Source organism: Hippopotamus amphibius, chromosome X, assembly GCF_030028045.1.
Source record: "Hippopotamus amphibius kiboko isolate mHipAmp2 chromosome X, mHipAmp2.hap2, whole genome shotgun sequence".
NCBI lineage: Eukaryota > Metazoa > Chordata > Mammalia > Artiodactyla > Hippopotamidae > Hippopotamus > Hippopotamus amphibius.
Window position 1 is genome coordinate 35,535,041 of NC_080203.1, and position 15,804 is coordinate 35,550,844.

General features: G+C 33.5%; 2 protein-coding genes across 2 annotated transcripts in view; one reads left to right on the plus strand and one right to left on the minus strand.

Moving 5' to 3' along the window:
- LRCH2 (leucine rich repeats and calponin homology domain containing 2) overlaps positions 1-13,622 on the plus strand; it is an 82,248-nt gene extending 68,626 nt beyond the window's left edge. Inside the window, exons 17-21 of the mRNA XM_057719274.1 lie at positions 1,069-1,126; positions 1,883-1,995; positions 2,177-2,314; positions 2,469-2,546; positions 13,179-13,622. Of these exons, the coding sequence (XP_057575257.1) occupies positions 1,069-1,126; positions 1,883-1,995; positions 2,177-2,314; positions 2,469-2,546; positions 13,179-13,298 (507 nt within the window). The 3' untranslated portion in view covers positions 13,299-13,622. The remainder of the gene's footprint in view (positions 1-1,068; positions 1,127-1,882; positions 1,996-2,176; positions 2,315-2,468; positions 2,547-13,178) is intronic.
- Positions 7,810-9,060, minus strand: LOC130842602 (chloride intracellular channel protein 4-like). The gene has a single exon (XM_057719275.1). The coding sequence runs from the start codon at positions 8,940-8,942 to the stop codon at positions 8,193-8,195; it is 750 nt and encodes a 249-aa protein (XP_057575258.1). The 5' UTR covers positions 8,943-9,060; the 3' UTR covers positions 7,810-8,192.
- Positions 13,623-15,804: the final 2,182 nt, after the last annotated feature.

The following is a 15,804-nucleotide window of genomic DNA, read 5'->3' on the forward strand; positions in this document are numbered from 1 at the left end:
AACACTTTAACCACAAAATAATCAAGACAAACTGAGGCTTGTGGAGGGATAGGATGGTGAGCATGTATTTTAGTAGCTCAACTGACATTTAACTTGAACTGCTTATCACCTGTTAATCAGAAAATTAAGAGAGTCAACAGAATTCTGATTGTTTCAGTTTCATCTGTGAGAGAAAAGTGGTAAAAACAGTTAGCATAGTGCTTTACTATTAACAAAATGCTTGCCTATACATTTAAACCTAAGAGCAGTCCCATGAGCTGGGTGTTATCCTCATCATTTTACAGCTGAAGAGTCTGATAACTTTTCCTAAAGACTCCAGTCAATAAATGGTAGAGAAGTGACTGAAGCCCAGACTGTAGCTACTTCACAGTTGTACAGATTAAATAGGATGCTGCTAAAATTACATTATCTTTCCAGCTTATAATTTACAAAGTGCTTTCTTTTAGTTAGCTCAGTTACTGTTTACAATATCCCATTTTAAAGATGAAGGAACAGTTACAGAGAAATTAAATGTTTTGCTCAAGGCTTAGCTTAGACTTTCTGACTCCAAGTTCAGATTTTTTAAATATACCAGAGTTTTTTCCAAAGCACACTACTGTGTGAAACCACTTTGAAACAATGTGCATTCAGATAGAAGAAATAATACTTTATCTGTCACTCTGCACCCCCTATTAGTATGAATGTGTATATTTGCCTCAGATTATCTACTAAGGGTCTAGTTGATAGTAGATACTGAGTAAGTGTTACTAATTTCACTTATCTTTTCATTGAAGCTTTTCTTTCATTTTGGGTGAGACTTTATTCTGGTTCTTCATTCAAAAAATAATATCTATTTTATATGCTTCAGTACTTTTCCTTTTCATTTTCCTTATACTATGAGGGAGAAGTCAATTAGCAAATATTTAAAAACCTTGTAAAAGTGAAATGTATCAATTTGAATTGAAATGCAATTTGCTTTTCTCTACTCCACTAATCATGGAAAAAACTACTCAAAATTGGAATGGATGTGAGTAACTACCTTGATTATTTTGAAAGAAAAGAGGTTTTATTTGTTTTTTTTGTTTTTAGGAGTATGATAGAACTGATGCTTTTTCACATGGTCCCTTTGGCTTGAAGCCTAGATCAGGTAAATATATATTCTGCAAATAAAATTTATTGGTTATATATGAAACTAGAGTTTCTCAGCTTAAATGGGATTGATTCCATAGTTTTAAGTACACATAGATTCTTTCCCCTCTCCTAAAAGTAATTTTCTCTTAACCTTATTTGTCTTTCCAATTCCCATTCCCCATTTCTTTCTTCCTCTTTACCTTCAAGCTCCTGAAACCTCAGCTTTTTGCCTTAGATATACTGCAGTCTTATTTCTACTCTACTGTGACTGCTATTAGAATGACCACTCTGCCAGCAGACCAAACACTGTTTGAAATTATAGCACTCCATTATATTGTGGTTTTAAAAAGGGATCTTTTCGCATTTGGCAAGCCCAAAAGAAAATGGATCCATGTTACTTGGCAAGGTATTGAATTATAGTTTTTATTCCTGAATAACTGTATTGACCTTCAAGAATAATTTCCTTTTTCTTTAAAGATAATAAAGGTTGATTTGTGTTCAATAATAATCTTAACCTGGATCATAAGTGTCTAATAACATATGTTTAAGAACATGTGTAGGTGGTAGAAATTGTTAGACTTGTCTTCCCTGTTGCTTTCAATTATGCGGATAAGTAGATTTCATTTATATTCTGTAAAAAATATTTAGAACTTATTAATAATAGTGTTTTATGTCGTTTTATTCTGGTTCTTTTTATCATGTCTCTTTCCCCACCGATGGTTGATCCTTCCTATTAGCTTCATAATAAGCTAGGAAATTTCTGTTTTTATAGCTTTTAGCCGCTCATCTCGCCAGGAATATGGGGCAGCAGATCCAGGTTTTACAATGAGAAGAAAGATGGAACATCTACGGGAAGAACGAGAGCAAATACGACAACTTCGCAATGTAAGTCAGATTGACCTTTCAGGTCTGGTTTGTAGAAATGGGGTTAGCTTGGAAAATTAACAAGGTATATTTTATTTTCAGCACTCTTTGAAATTTTGAATTGTGTAATAATTAGTTATATAAATATATAACATATGTATTTAGATAGAATATCTGTGATTTATACCCATTTCTTTTATAGAATCTCGAATCCAGGTTAAAAGTAATTTTGCCTGATGATATTGGAGCTGCACTGATGGATGGGGTTGTTCTTTGCCATTTAGCCAATCACATAAGGCCACGCTCTGTAGCTAGTATTCATGTGCCATCACCAGCAGTGGTAAGTTTTGTCCACAATTTGTTAGTTCTCTGAAAGAAGATAGAGCTTCTTGAAACAATCTTTAAAAAATGTACTTCAATAAATTTAATTTTCAGTTTTTATTAATTTTGTATAAAGATACCTGAAAATATACCTTTTTTTTCTTACTTTACAGCCTAAACTTAGCATGGCAAAATGTCGAAGAAATGTAGAAAATTTTCTTGATGCATGTAAAAAGTTGGGTGTCTCACAGGTAATTATTTTTCTGGCAAAATGATCATTTAAATATTAATATATTGCATGCAAACTGGATTCTTCTTCACAATAGGAAAGAATAATGCTTTCTGAACATGAAAATGAATACTTTCCCTTGGTACCTTCTACTGAGTTCCAGCTTTAACTGTAACAGCTATCTGATGAATGATTTTAAGCTGCCTTTTTTTTTTCCAGATCTTTATTGGAGTATAATTGCTTTACACTTTTGTGCTAGTTTCTGCTGTACAACAAAGTAAATCAGCTGTATTTTTACATTTATCCCCATATCCCCTCCCTCTTGAGCATCCCTCCCACCCTCCCTACCCTACCCCTCTAGGTCATCACCAGTCATCAAGTTGATCTCCCTGTGTTATTCAGTTGCTTCCCACTAGCTATCTGTTTTACATTTGGTAGTGTATAAATGTCAGTGCTGCTCTCTCACTTTGTCCCAGCTTCTGCTTCCCCACCCTCCCCATGTCCTCAAGTCTGTTCTCTACATCTACGTATTTATTCTTCCCCTGCCACTCAGTTCATCCGTACCATTTTTTTAGATTCCATATATATGTATTAGCATACAGTATTTGTTTTTCTCTTTCTGACTTACTTCACTCTGTATGACAGACTCTAGGTCCATCCACCTCACTACAAATAACTCAATTTCATTCCTTTTTATGGCTGAGTAATATTCCATTGTATATATGTGCCACATCTTCTTTATCCATTCATCTGTCGACGGACATTTAGGTTTCTTCCATGTCCTGGTCATTGTAAATAGTGCTTCAGTGAACATTGGGGTTCATGTATCTTTTTGAATTATGATTTTCTGAGGGTATATGCCCAGTAGTGGGATTGCTGGGTCATATGGTAGTTCTATTTTTAGTTTTTTAAGGAGTCTTCATACTGTTTTTCATAGTTACTGAATCACTTTACATTCCTACCAACAGTGCAGGTGTGTTCCCTTTTCTCCACAGCCTCTCCAGCATTTATTGTTCCTAGATTTTTTTGATGATGGCCATTCTGACTGGTGTAAAGTGATACCTCGTTGTGGTTTTGATTTGTATTTCTCTAATGATTAGTGATGTTGAGTATCTTTTCATGTGTTTGTTGGCCATTTGTATGTCTTCTCTGGAGAAATGTCTATTTAGGTCTTCTGCCCATTTTTGGATGAGGTTGTTTCTTTTTTTCATATTGAGCTGCATGAGCTGCTTGTATATTTTGGAGATTAATCCTTTCTGTCAGTTGCTTCGTTTGCAAATATTTTCTTCCATTCTGAGGGTTGTCTTTTTGTCATATTTATGGTTTCCTTTGCTGTGCAAAAGCTTTTTAAGTTTCATTAGGTCCCATTTGTTTATTTTTGTTTTTATTTCCTTTATTCTGGGAAGTGAGTCAAAAAGGATCTTGCTGTCATTTATGTCATAGAGTGTTCTGCCTATGTTTTCTTCTAAGAGTTTTATAGTGTCTGACCTCACGTTTAGGTCCTTTATCCATTTTGAGTTTATTTTTGTGTATGGTGTTAGGGAATGTTCTAATTTCATTCATTTACATGTAGCTGTCCAGTTTTCCCAGCACCACTTATTGGAGAGGCTGTCCTTTTTCCATTTTATATTCTTCCCTCCTTTGTTGAAGATAAGGTGACCATATGTACGTGGGTTTATCTCTGGGCTTTCTGTCCTATTCCATTGATCTATATTTCTGTTTTTGTGCCAGTACCATATTGTTTTGATTACTGTAGCTTTGTAATATAGTCTGAAGTCAGGGAGCCTGATTCCTCCATAAGCTGCTTTTAAAGTAATTGTAAAACAGCTACATATACAGAAAAATTTACTAATCATGCACATCAAATAAACATAACTTATTGGTCATACGACAAGTTGGTTGTGATGCCATTGCTACTCTTATTTTTCCTGATAGAGGACATTTGGACTCCTTCAATAAATCTATGAATAGACTCTGGCAGATTTGCATTCAATATGACAGCATTTTAAACTTTAAAATGTCAAATTGGAAATCCTAGTAACATATTGTGATAATACCTCACTAGGTATACTTTGACATTTGTAGGAATTGGTTTATGTTTCATATAATAATTGCAATACTATAAAATTAACAAAGCAATATTGTAACTATATAATGAAAATAAAAAATCAAAATATTGCTTTTTTTTGAAAACATTATAAGCCTGACATCAACACGACCGACTGTTGAGAGGACATGGAAATGTTAGCAGAGCAGTCTAGTTGTTCTTTTTTTTCCCTTTATTTTTTAAAGTATATTTTTATTGAGATATAATTGATGTAACATTTTGTAAGTTTAAGGTGTGCTGTGTGTTGATTTCTTACACTTATGTATTGAGTTATGCTTATTAAGTTCTCTTTTCAACAGTGTCATAATAATCTGGTCTACAGATTCTACTTTAACCTCTTTCTGCAAGTGAATAAATATAATTTGTATAGAGAGAATCAGTTGAATTACAGTCTAATTTGGAAACTACATGCTGTTCTCCTCTCGTTACTTCTTCTCTATGCTTGACATGATGTTTTAAAATTTTAATTCTTAAACATTTTTATGTTCTTTCTTTTTTATACTCTCAATCTCTTAGTGAGAAAATAGAAAAATTATGAAGTTTTTTTTCGAGTTGTTATTGCATTATATGTATTTTCCTGTTTCGTCAGTTTTTGTTTTAAGAGTTTTTTGGGGGAGGGGGTTCTCAATAAACATATGTTGAATGAATGCACATTTTAGAGACGAGAAAACTAAGACACAGAGAGCTTAGGGAGTTTGTTCAAGTGAAGGCAAACTATGAACCCCAGTGGTCTAATTCCAGAGCCTACCCTCTAATTTGGATACTCTCTCTTTCTGTTCTTTTACATGCAAGAAAAGACAGCCTAACATACTCCTGACACCTTCTTTATACGTTAGGCAAGGAGGATAAGGGAAGGTTTTATGAAAACTGTTCTACTTAGCATACTCTTGTCTTCTCTCTCCAGCTTATTCTAGGGCAGGGTTAGTGACTCACCCATCGTTACCATAACTGGGGGCTATGGAGGGACCATTCATCAACTCTTATTTTCAAAACTTTCTAGTACAACAAGAAGCTCTCTAGTACAGCAAGAAACTAACACAACATTGCAAAGCAACTATATGCCAGTAAAAATTAATAAAAAAAAACTTTCTAGGTATTGGCAACAAAGGAAGAGTTTCATTTTTAGCTTCAATTTGTTTTTCCCTGACTTGGAAATAGTAATATATAGTCAGTTTTTTTAATTTAATTTTTTAGGGATATTTTTGTATTTTTAACAGTTTTATTGAAGTGTAATTGACATACAATTAAGTGCATGTAAATAAAGTATACAATATGATAAATTTTGGCATATGCATACACCATGAAATCATCTCCATAGTCAAGATAATGAACATGTCCCTCACCCCCCAAAGTTTCCCTATGTCCCTTTGCAATCCTTTCTTCCCCAGGCAACCACTAATCTGCTTTCTGTTATTATAGTTTAGTTTTCATTTTCTATCTGGAGTTGTATATAACTGGAATGATACAATATGTACGATTTTTTTCTGGCTTCTTCCACTCAGTATAACTATTCTAAGACTCATCAATGTTGTTGCATGTATAAAAAGGTCATTCCTTTTTATTGTTATATAGTATTTCATTATATGAATATACCACAGCTTTTTGGTCCATTGACCTGTTGATGGCCATTTGGATTGCTTCCAGTTTTAGGGACTACTACAAATAAGACTGCTATGAACATTTGTGTACCAGTCTTTGGATATATGCATTCTTTAATTTCGGGCAGATGCATGGGAGTGGAATGACTAGAACATATGGTAGGTGTAGGCTTAACATTAAAAATATAAAACTCCTTTCCAAAGTGGTTGTACATTTTACATTCCTATCAGCAGTGTATGAGAGTTCCAGTTCCTCCACATCCTCAATAATATTCAATATGGTCAGTGGTTTTTTAATTTATCCATTCTAATAGGTGTGTACTGGTTTGTCAGTGTGGTTTTTAATTTCCATTTCCCTGAAGACTAATGATGTTGCTCATCTTTTCAAGGGCTTATTTGCCATTTGTATGACTTCTTTTATGAAGTGTCTTTTTTAATTGGGATGTTTTCTTATTGAATTTGAGATTTCTTTATAAATTATGGATAAAGTCCTTTATCAGATGTGTGGTTTACAAATATTGTATCCCAGTCTTTACCTTGTCTTTTCATTCTCATTATAGTATTTTTCTTTTTTTTTTAATGAATAAATACATAGCACACTTTTGTTTTATTTTCACCAAGTTCATCCTCCCTTGTTACAACACAAATAATTCCTGGTTTAGAACTTCAATTTAAGAAACAAATATGCAGAGTGCTATTCCTCAATGTGGCTGTAGAAAAATTTAATTGAAGGAAGTGCAATGATTGAGATTAGGCAAAACTGCAGTAAATATGTTGTCACCGTCACAACTATAATTCAGTCCTAAAGGAGTGAACCATCCTCTATCCAAAGTCTAACAGTAAATGGGGGTGGAATGGTAATCTGTGTATTTTACCTTGTTTTTAATATAGGATGGATAATGCATTCTTTAGATTATCCACATTAAATATGCTTTAGACACAAAATTCTACTTGATATTTTGACAAACCCACACTACTTTCCTTAGGTTAATTTTTACATTACTAGTCATCGTACTGCTACAGCTAAATCAATGAAATATCAGTTTATGTAGTGTTGCTCAAAAGATCTATAAACAGCAAGGCTGATGCTCACCTAAAAAGGGGGCATTTTTAAAATAAAGGAAGAAAGCAATAATGTTCCAAATGAATGGCACTGGACAAAACACATATAGCCAGTAACATGTTTAGATGGAGAGTATCAGGTGTCCACTGGTTTCTCTTATATGCATAAAATGCTTAAGGAAGATCTTGAAAATATGGTTCCTCACTCTAAACTTTTAGTTTCTACATAGTGTCAGATGTTATAATTGGTATGAAGGGTAAATGCTTTTAGGCAAAAGTAAAAATTCATGTACAAAGTAAAATAGCAAAATCTGTAGTGACTTTCTGTAGAAGGCTCTCTTCTCTGGTGGTAACATCCTTTAGTACATATCCAGGATAGACTAAATTGAAACAGAATATTTTGATACAGTAGCAATCCTTTCATATACTCTTACTAAATATTATAAAATTCCAAAATTACATAAATATTCCTTGTACCATGCATTATACATCAGTTTGGGCCTGACTGATGAGGTCATGGTTACTATTTTAACAGTTAAACAGTGCATCTCAGAAGTTCTGCCATCTGTACATGGTGAATGGGCACAGTGGTGAGGGCTCTAGAGAGATGGCAAACTACCTTTAAAGTGAAAAGTTTGTGATGGAGTGTCTCCAAATTAGAGGAGAGGAGGATACGGGGTAGGGGAGGTAGGCAGGGGAAAAGAATTTTAAAATAATACTGCTTAGGAGTATATATTTAAAGATAGCTACTATACCTTGCCAATCCTTTATCCTAATCTGGAATAACTGCATGTTTGTGCAAAATAAAGTCTCTACTTTATAGGAAGAGGAGCAGTCTGTTAGGAAAAGTATGTTCTTAGTCAGGGGAAGATGTGAAGACATCTCTCTCGTAAGTGCTATTTTATTTGGTAAGTCTTTTGGCTACATCACTATATGCTATTTCAACCTCCTTATCACTGGGGCAGGTATTGGTGAACTCATCCCTATTATACGCGTTAGTTAAGTATCTCCAGATGCCGGTCATTCCTTTTGGAATATCAAAGTTGTGATATTTTTTGGCCACCACCTTGACAATGTGCAGTTTGGGCAGCAGGTTGCAATCAGCTAGTGTCATTTCATTGCCATCCAGAAATTTACGTGTGGAAAACTTAATGTCCTCCATACTATTCTCATCAATTTCATCAGGGAGGGGAGAATTCAGATATTCATCCAGTTTCTGCAGTGTGTTCAAGAGACCCCTCTCCAATGCTTCATTAGTCTCTGGTCTTGAATTCTTGATATATGCAGAGAATTTGGCAAAGATGTCCATTCCAGCAGTATTTGATTCTGGGTGTTTTGGTGATAGCTTTAAGTACTTGAGGGGGCATAAGACTTCTTCAAGAAATTCTTCAATCTTATTTACATCCGTTTTGACCTCATTGTTGAAAGTTATAAACGGTGGGTGGGTCCCCGGAGCCAAGTTCTGCAGGTCTGCAGGCTTCCTTTTCAGGTCAACAGTTGTGACACTAAACACAACTCCTTTGAGCCAAAGAATCATGAAGAGCCTCTGGGAAAAGGGGCAGTTTCCTATGCTTTCACCATCACTGCCAGCCTTGACGAAGAGCTCGATGATGGGCTCTTTGTCGTCCTCCTTCAACCCGTTCAGCGGCATCGACAACGCCTTGGCCGGTTGGCTGGGCTCCGCGGACTGCGGCGGCGGCTGCTTCTGCTCCGGGGCTGCTCTGGCTGCGGGCTCCTGCCTCGCGGCGCCTTCCTGGACAGTCCCGGCGTCTAGCGTCATTATAGTATCTTTCAAAGAGTAGAAATTTAAAATTTTCTATAGTAAAGTTTGTCACTTAAAAAATTGATTGTGCATTTGGTATCAAACCAAAGAAATCTTTGCATGACTTAAGGTCACAAAGATTTTCTCCTATATTCATTTCTAGAAGTTTTATGGTCTTAAGTTTTACATTTAGGTCTACAATCAAATTTTAGTTAATTTTTATATATGTTGAAATGTATGGATTGAAGTTATCTTTTTTAGGCCTGGGATTAGGCAACACATTGTTTTCTATTTTTAAAACATTATTTCTGAGATATAATTAACATACCATAAAATTCACCCATTTAAAGTATATATAATTCAATGGCTTTTAGTATAGTCACAGAGTTGGGCAGCAATCTAAGTGTAGAATATTTTTATCACCCCATAAAGAAACTTCTTACCTGTTAATAGTCCCTCCCTGTTAATAGTCCCTCCCCTGTTCTATCTTTATAAGTTTGTCTAATTTGGACATCACATGTTAATGACATCATATGATATGGATCTTTGTCTGGCTTCTTTCATTTAGCATAATGCTGTCAAGGTTCATCCATGTTGTAGCATGAAGCACTACAGACATACCCAGTTTTATTGCACTTCACTTTATTGTGCTTCACAGATACTGCATTTTTTTTTTTACAAATTGAGGGTTTGTAGCAACCCTGCATTGTCAGATGATGATTAGCATTATTTAGCAATAAAGTATTTTTTAATTAAGGATTTTTAAAGCATAATGTTATTGCACACTAATAGACTGTAGTATATAGTGTAAACATAACTTTTATATGCACTAGGAAACAAAGTTCATGTGACTTACTGTATTGTAATATTTGCTTTATTCTGGTGGTCTAGAACTAGAGTCTCTCTCTGAAATAAGTCTCTACTTCATTTTTTAGGGCTGAGTTATTACTCATCGTATGTATATACCACAGTTTGTTTACCATTCATCATTTGATGGGTGTCAGGGCTGTTTCCACTCATTTATTATGAATAATGCTGTTATGAACATTCATGAACACATTTTTGCTTGAACACTTGTTTTAGTTCTCTTAGTTAACTAGGTTATATGGTAGGTTATATGGTTGCTGAGTTATATTTAATTCCCACCAGCAATGTATGAAGGTTCTAATTTCTCTACATTGTCACCAACAATTATTATTGTCTACCTTTTTGATTGTAGTCATCCTAGTGGGTCTGGAGTGGTCTCATTGTGTTGTTTTTTTTTTTTTAATATGTATTTATTTGGCTGCACTGGCTCTTAGTTGTGGCACACGGGATCTTTGCGGCATGCAGGATCTTTAGTTGCAACATGTAGGATCTAGTTCCCTGACCAGGGATCAAACCTGGGCCCCCTGCATTGGGAGCATGGAGTCTTAACTGCTAGACACCCAGGGAAGTCCCGTTGTGGTTTTGATTAGCATTTCCTTAATGGATAATGATGTTGGGCATCTTTTTGTGTGCCTATTGACTATTTGTATATATTATATATTCTTTGGAGAAGTGTCTTTTCAAATCCTGTGCTCATTTGTCAATTGCATTAGTCACCTTTTTATTATTAAATTCTTTATATATTTCCAGGTATAAATTCCTTACGAGATACGTTATTCTCATTTGCTGAGAGTTCTTACCAGGAATGAATGTTGAATTTTGTCAAGTGCTTTTTTCTTCATCTACTGAGTTAACATTTTTTTTTCTTTCACAGCATTGTGAATTCCATAGGTTGATTTTCAGATATTAACTCAAACCTGGACTCCTGGGATAAACCCCATTTGGTCATGATGGATTTTTTATTGTTGTTATTTTTATGTTGTTGGATTCAATTTGCTGAAGTTTTGTTTAGCCCTTTTGCATCTATGTCAGTGGGGTTATTGGTCTTTAGTTTTCTTTCTTTTACTATTTTGCCTGGTTTTGGTGTCAACGTAATGCTGACCTCATGGAACATGTTAGGCAGTATTCACTGCTCTTCACTTTTCTTGAAGATTTTGGGTATAATTGATTTTTTTTATTAAATATTTAGTCAGATTCATTATTGAACCTTGAAGCCATCTAGGCAAGGGTTTTTTTGTGTGTGTGGGAAAGTTTTTAACTACAATTTCAATTTCTTTAATAGATATAGGGCTATTCTAGTTTTCTGTTCTTGTATGAGCTTTGATATACTGTGTCTTTTGAAGAATTTGTCCATTTCATGTAGTTTGTGAAACGTATTGTTATAATATTATTAATAATGTCCCCCTTATTGTCATATTAGTATTTGTGGACTCTCTTGTGATGTCACTTCTTTTATTCCTGATATTGGTAATTTGTGTATTTTCTCTCTTTTTTGTGATTAATCTGGCTAGGGATTTTTGAATTTAAACAAATTTTCTTAATGAACTAACATTTGGTTTCATTGATTTTTTTTCCCTATAATTTTCTGGTTTTTTAAAAAAATTTATTGTTTTCCTCTCATCTTCATTATTTCCTTCTTTCTACTTACCGTTGGTTTAATTTGCTTTTCCTAGTTTCTGAGGTGGGAGCTGAGGTCATTGATTTGAAACCTCTTTTTCTTTTCTAATACATACTTTAGTGGTTTTTTGAATAAATAAGGAAAGTATTAGGAGGGCAACAAATGTTGCAAGTAAAAATGGAGTGAGAAGATAGTTTTTAAGAACTCGTTTGATAAATGGGATATTATCAGTGGTATTTGGTGATTGAGTTATGGGAGTAAGGAAGAAAGAGACTATTATGATTCCCAGGTTTATGTTGAGAGAGACTGAATAGTGTGTTACTGACTGAGGTATAGAATATAGAAGGAGAAGTTAATTTACTAAGGAAGTAGTTCTGTTGTGGACATATTGATTTTGATATGTCTGTTGGATATCCATTTGGCTGTATCAAGTTGACATTTCTTACTGGAGCTCAATAGAGAGATCTTGGCAGAAAATAAAGATTTGAAAGTCATCAGGATGGAAAATATAGTTGTTACTATTTGGGAATAAGTCTTGCCAAGGCTTCCAATGTTTCATGAAACACTGGATTAAAAAAAAATGTTTCTAGATTTGTAAAACACTGTGCTAGCCAACGAAAACAAATTATGGACCAGATGGGACCTGTAGATGATCTGTTTGCCACCCAGTCTATCCATTACTAACTTATTTTCCTGAGATGAGTGAGTGTCCCAATTGAAGCAGTAGGTTGCGTCGTTTCTTCAAAAATGCTACCAAATTTATTTCATGTTGTGCATATGCATGCAAACTTTCAGTTAAAACCCTTGTGGTTTTGATGAGGCTTTGAGAATACCAAGGAGAGGATATAGTTTTAAAAAGAGAAGAGGGTGAAGACAGAACCTTTGGAAACATTAAGACTGTTAGAAGAGGATCAGTGAAGGCTAATGAAACCTAATGCAGAGTTGTCTCTAAACTCTCTTTCTCATAGAGTTGTGAAGATCAAATGACACATGATAACTTAGAAGAGAAGGCAGTTGTTATTTATCAAATTCTAGACTATTGGAACTAAGAAGCAACACATCACTTGAAGTTGGAGGGAAGTAACTTTTAGAAAAAAAAGAAAGTACTGGAGTGCTGTATACATCACAGACCATGGTACCTCAGAACTGGTAGAAAGAACCAGAGTGGCTAGTTTTGTACAGGAATGGACAGTTTACAAAGTGCTTCCATATATAGACTGTTCTGTTTGTTTCTCACACAGTTCCATTTTCAGGAGGAAAAAACAGAGTTTCAGGGAATTTTAGTATCTTTAGTACTTCATATGGCCCTTAGATCCCTTGGCTGGAAATGTAGTGGTCTTTCTGCTCTAGCACAAGAACTTAGGGAACATCTAGCACCACCATCTCACTTTAAAATATTTGCTTACTGTGTGGATCGGATCAACCTCAGATCAAAATACAGCCTGTGAAATAGAATTCCATACCATAAAAATCTGTTGAAACAGACATTTTAGGATTATATTTTAATTTAATTAGAATTGTTTACTTTTTACTTGAAGTTCCATAAAAACCATGTTTTAAAAACCCAGTTCTGACTTTTTCAGGTTTTGCTGCACTATTAAAAAGCAAATGTTCAGGTATCATTTGTTTTGTTTTTTCAGGAAAGACTCTGTTTGCCTCATCATATTTTGGAAGAAAGAGGTCTTGTGAAAGTTGGTGTCACAGTTCAGGCTCTTCTTGAATTACCTACAACGAAGGCATCTCAGCTTTCTACGGCTTGATATAACATTTAAAAATCATAAGTGTCTAGTTTCATTTATTTGAAGTGATTTCAGATATCTCAAATTTAAGAATAAAGGTGTCTAATCAAAAATAATTTTATTAGATCAAGCCTTAGGTTTAAGAAAAATTATGTTAAAACATTAAAATTCAATTTTGCATTGCCCAAACTTCTCTTGGGGGAAAACTGGATCAACTTAAGAGTTTTTGATAAATTCAAATTCTCTTTTTACTAAGTCAGCTGATAACCTTGATTATTTTTCAATGATCAGATTAACACTAAATTTAAAATGTGGTTTCAATTGAATAATCACATTAGGTTTAATTTTTTTTATCATAGCATACTGGTGAACATGTGGATAAGGTAATCATTTTTTACCAATTTAAAACAATTCTATATTTGAGTTATTTAATATACTTGTAATTCTAGTTTATACATAATTTCTTCAATCTTTGGTCTTAGTTTTCTAGAAAAAAAGTGAGTAGAAATTACAGAACTCTGGCTTTATATTGAATTCTTTTAGTATTATAGGTTGGTGCCAAAATATTTTCAGTTGTACTGTAGATTGTTTACATGTGAAGTGCCTGTGTAATTGATGACTCTTATGTAGTCTTAAGCATTTTTGCAATTTCTTTTTATGTATTAATGGAATCAATGGAATTTTAAAATATTTTAGTAGATTTTGTAAGCTCAGTAATATGTGAGGATAAATGTGCCTCACATTGTGACAGTTGTGTTTTTTTTATTTAGTCCATTGCAGTTTTTTTAATTGGTTATTTCATGTTGTCAGAAAAACAATGTTAATATGCTTAATTTATGCTATTTAATTTTGCAAAACTTAATCATCTTTTAAGATGTATTATTTGAAGAGTATTTTATTTCTGTATTGAAAATGTTACACAAAGCAGTAAGGTTTTTGAGAATTAGCAGAGTACTTAATTATCAAGGACATTTTGATAAAACTGCCACAGTTTGTGTTTATGTTTTGACTTTCAGGAATGTTATGACATCAGTGTGCTGCCTTTGCTTATATTCAAATTCAGAGAGCAGCAATTGAGGAATAGGTTTTTATTCGAAAATATTTCCATTTGTGAATCCTGTAAGTCTTAATTTATCCTCAATTAAGAAGACGTTGAAATAAACACAGACCATTCTATAAATCTTTTCATAAGTATACTGGCTACATAAAGTCCTTGTTTAATTTAGAGATGGATAAATTTACATTGGCAGTAGTGCAGGAATTTTTCAAAAACATTACTGTAATGAATAACTCAGTTTCCTATAGAAAAACCTTAGTATAGTTACTTTTGTAGTAGTCATGCAAGTATCATATCTTAAATATGTGATTCTTTGCACTTGTTACCTCTTAATATGGATGCAACTTATTAAAAACATTGGCCTGGATATTTCAAAGGTATTTATAAAAGGTAAAAACTATTGTGCCAAATGGTATAGTAACGGTTGATTTAGGAACAGCTCTACTTCTTTTTTGATCAGTTGGCATGAAGCCATATAATTAAGTTTTGGCTTTAGGATTCAGATGTGTTCTTTACATTCCCCAGTGGTCAAATTGAAGCTTTTAAAGAATTAAAGCTTCTTGTGACTAAAAGGTTTAAAAATTAACTGTTAGTAATTTATTACTTTAAATATTTGAGCTAATTAGTTATTATTTTTTCAGTTGGATCTAAAAAAATGGCGTTGACATAATCTCTCTAGTGAAAACTTGGGTAATAAAGGTAAGAAATGACAAATAAATACCTTAGTTGTTAGTTTTTAATGTAAAAATTTGACAATGTTACAAATTAAGTGATCATTAAAAGCTACAGCAATCATTCATACTGTTTTCATAGTTATCATGCTGTAGGATTCATCTTATTAATCATTCTAGATGTTAATTATTTTACAAGTATTTTCATGTTTCATATTATTGAAATATTAGTGAAATTATGGGCCATTTCCTTATTGCATTTCACTTACTTGCCAATTAATTATTACTTTAAAGAGAAAATACACCAGAACCTCTGTAGCATTCTTTACTGCAAAGCAAAATTCCATTTAAGATGGGTCTGCGGTCCATACCATGGCAGTTTATTTACTGTAGTGGCAAAAGGCAACACCACCTCTATAACAGTTTCACAGTGTAGTCCTCAAGCACACATTATACCAAGGCTCTGATGTTTTTCTTTTAGTTATTTTTTAATAAGTGTAAAATTTATTCTAAATGGTTTTTATGGTTATTATATATTTACTTCATCAGTTATTGAATTAAGAATGATTATCATTATTTGAATTGGATTTGCGATTTGAAGAAGGTTAAATAGTGAAACTAAAATATTTTATTAGGCCCTAAAACATGCAGTAGATAGCTACTTCTGCTAAATTTTATTCCTGTATGGCACAAGAAAGAAGTGATGTCAGATATCTTAGAATTGAAATAAGGAGTAAAAATACAGTACCATTTGTTTAATAATTATCTTTACAGACTGCTAGTTTATTGACTTTTCTAA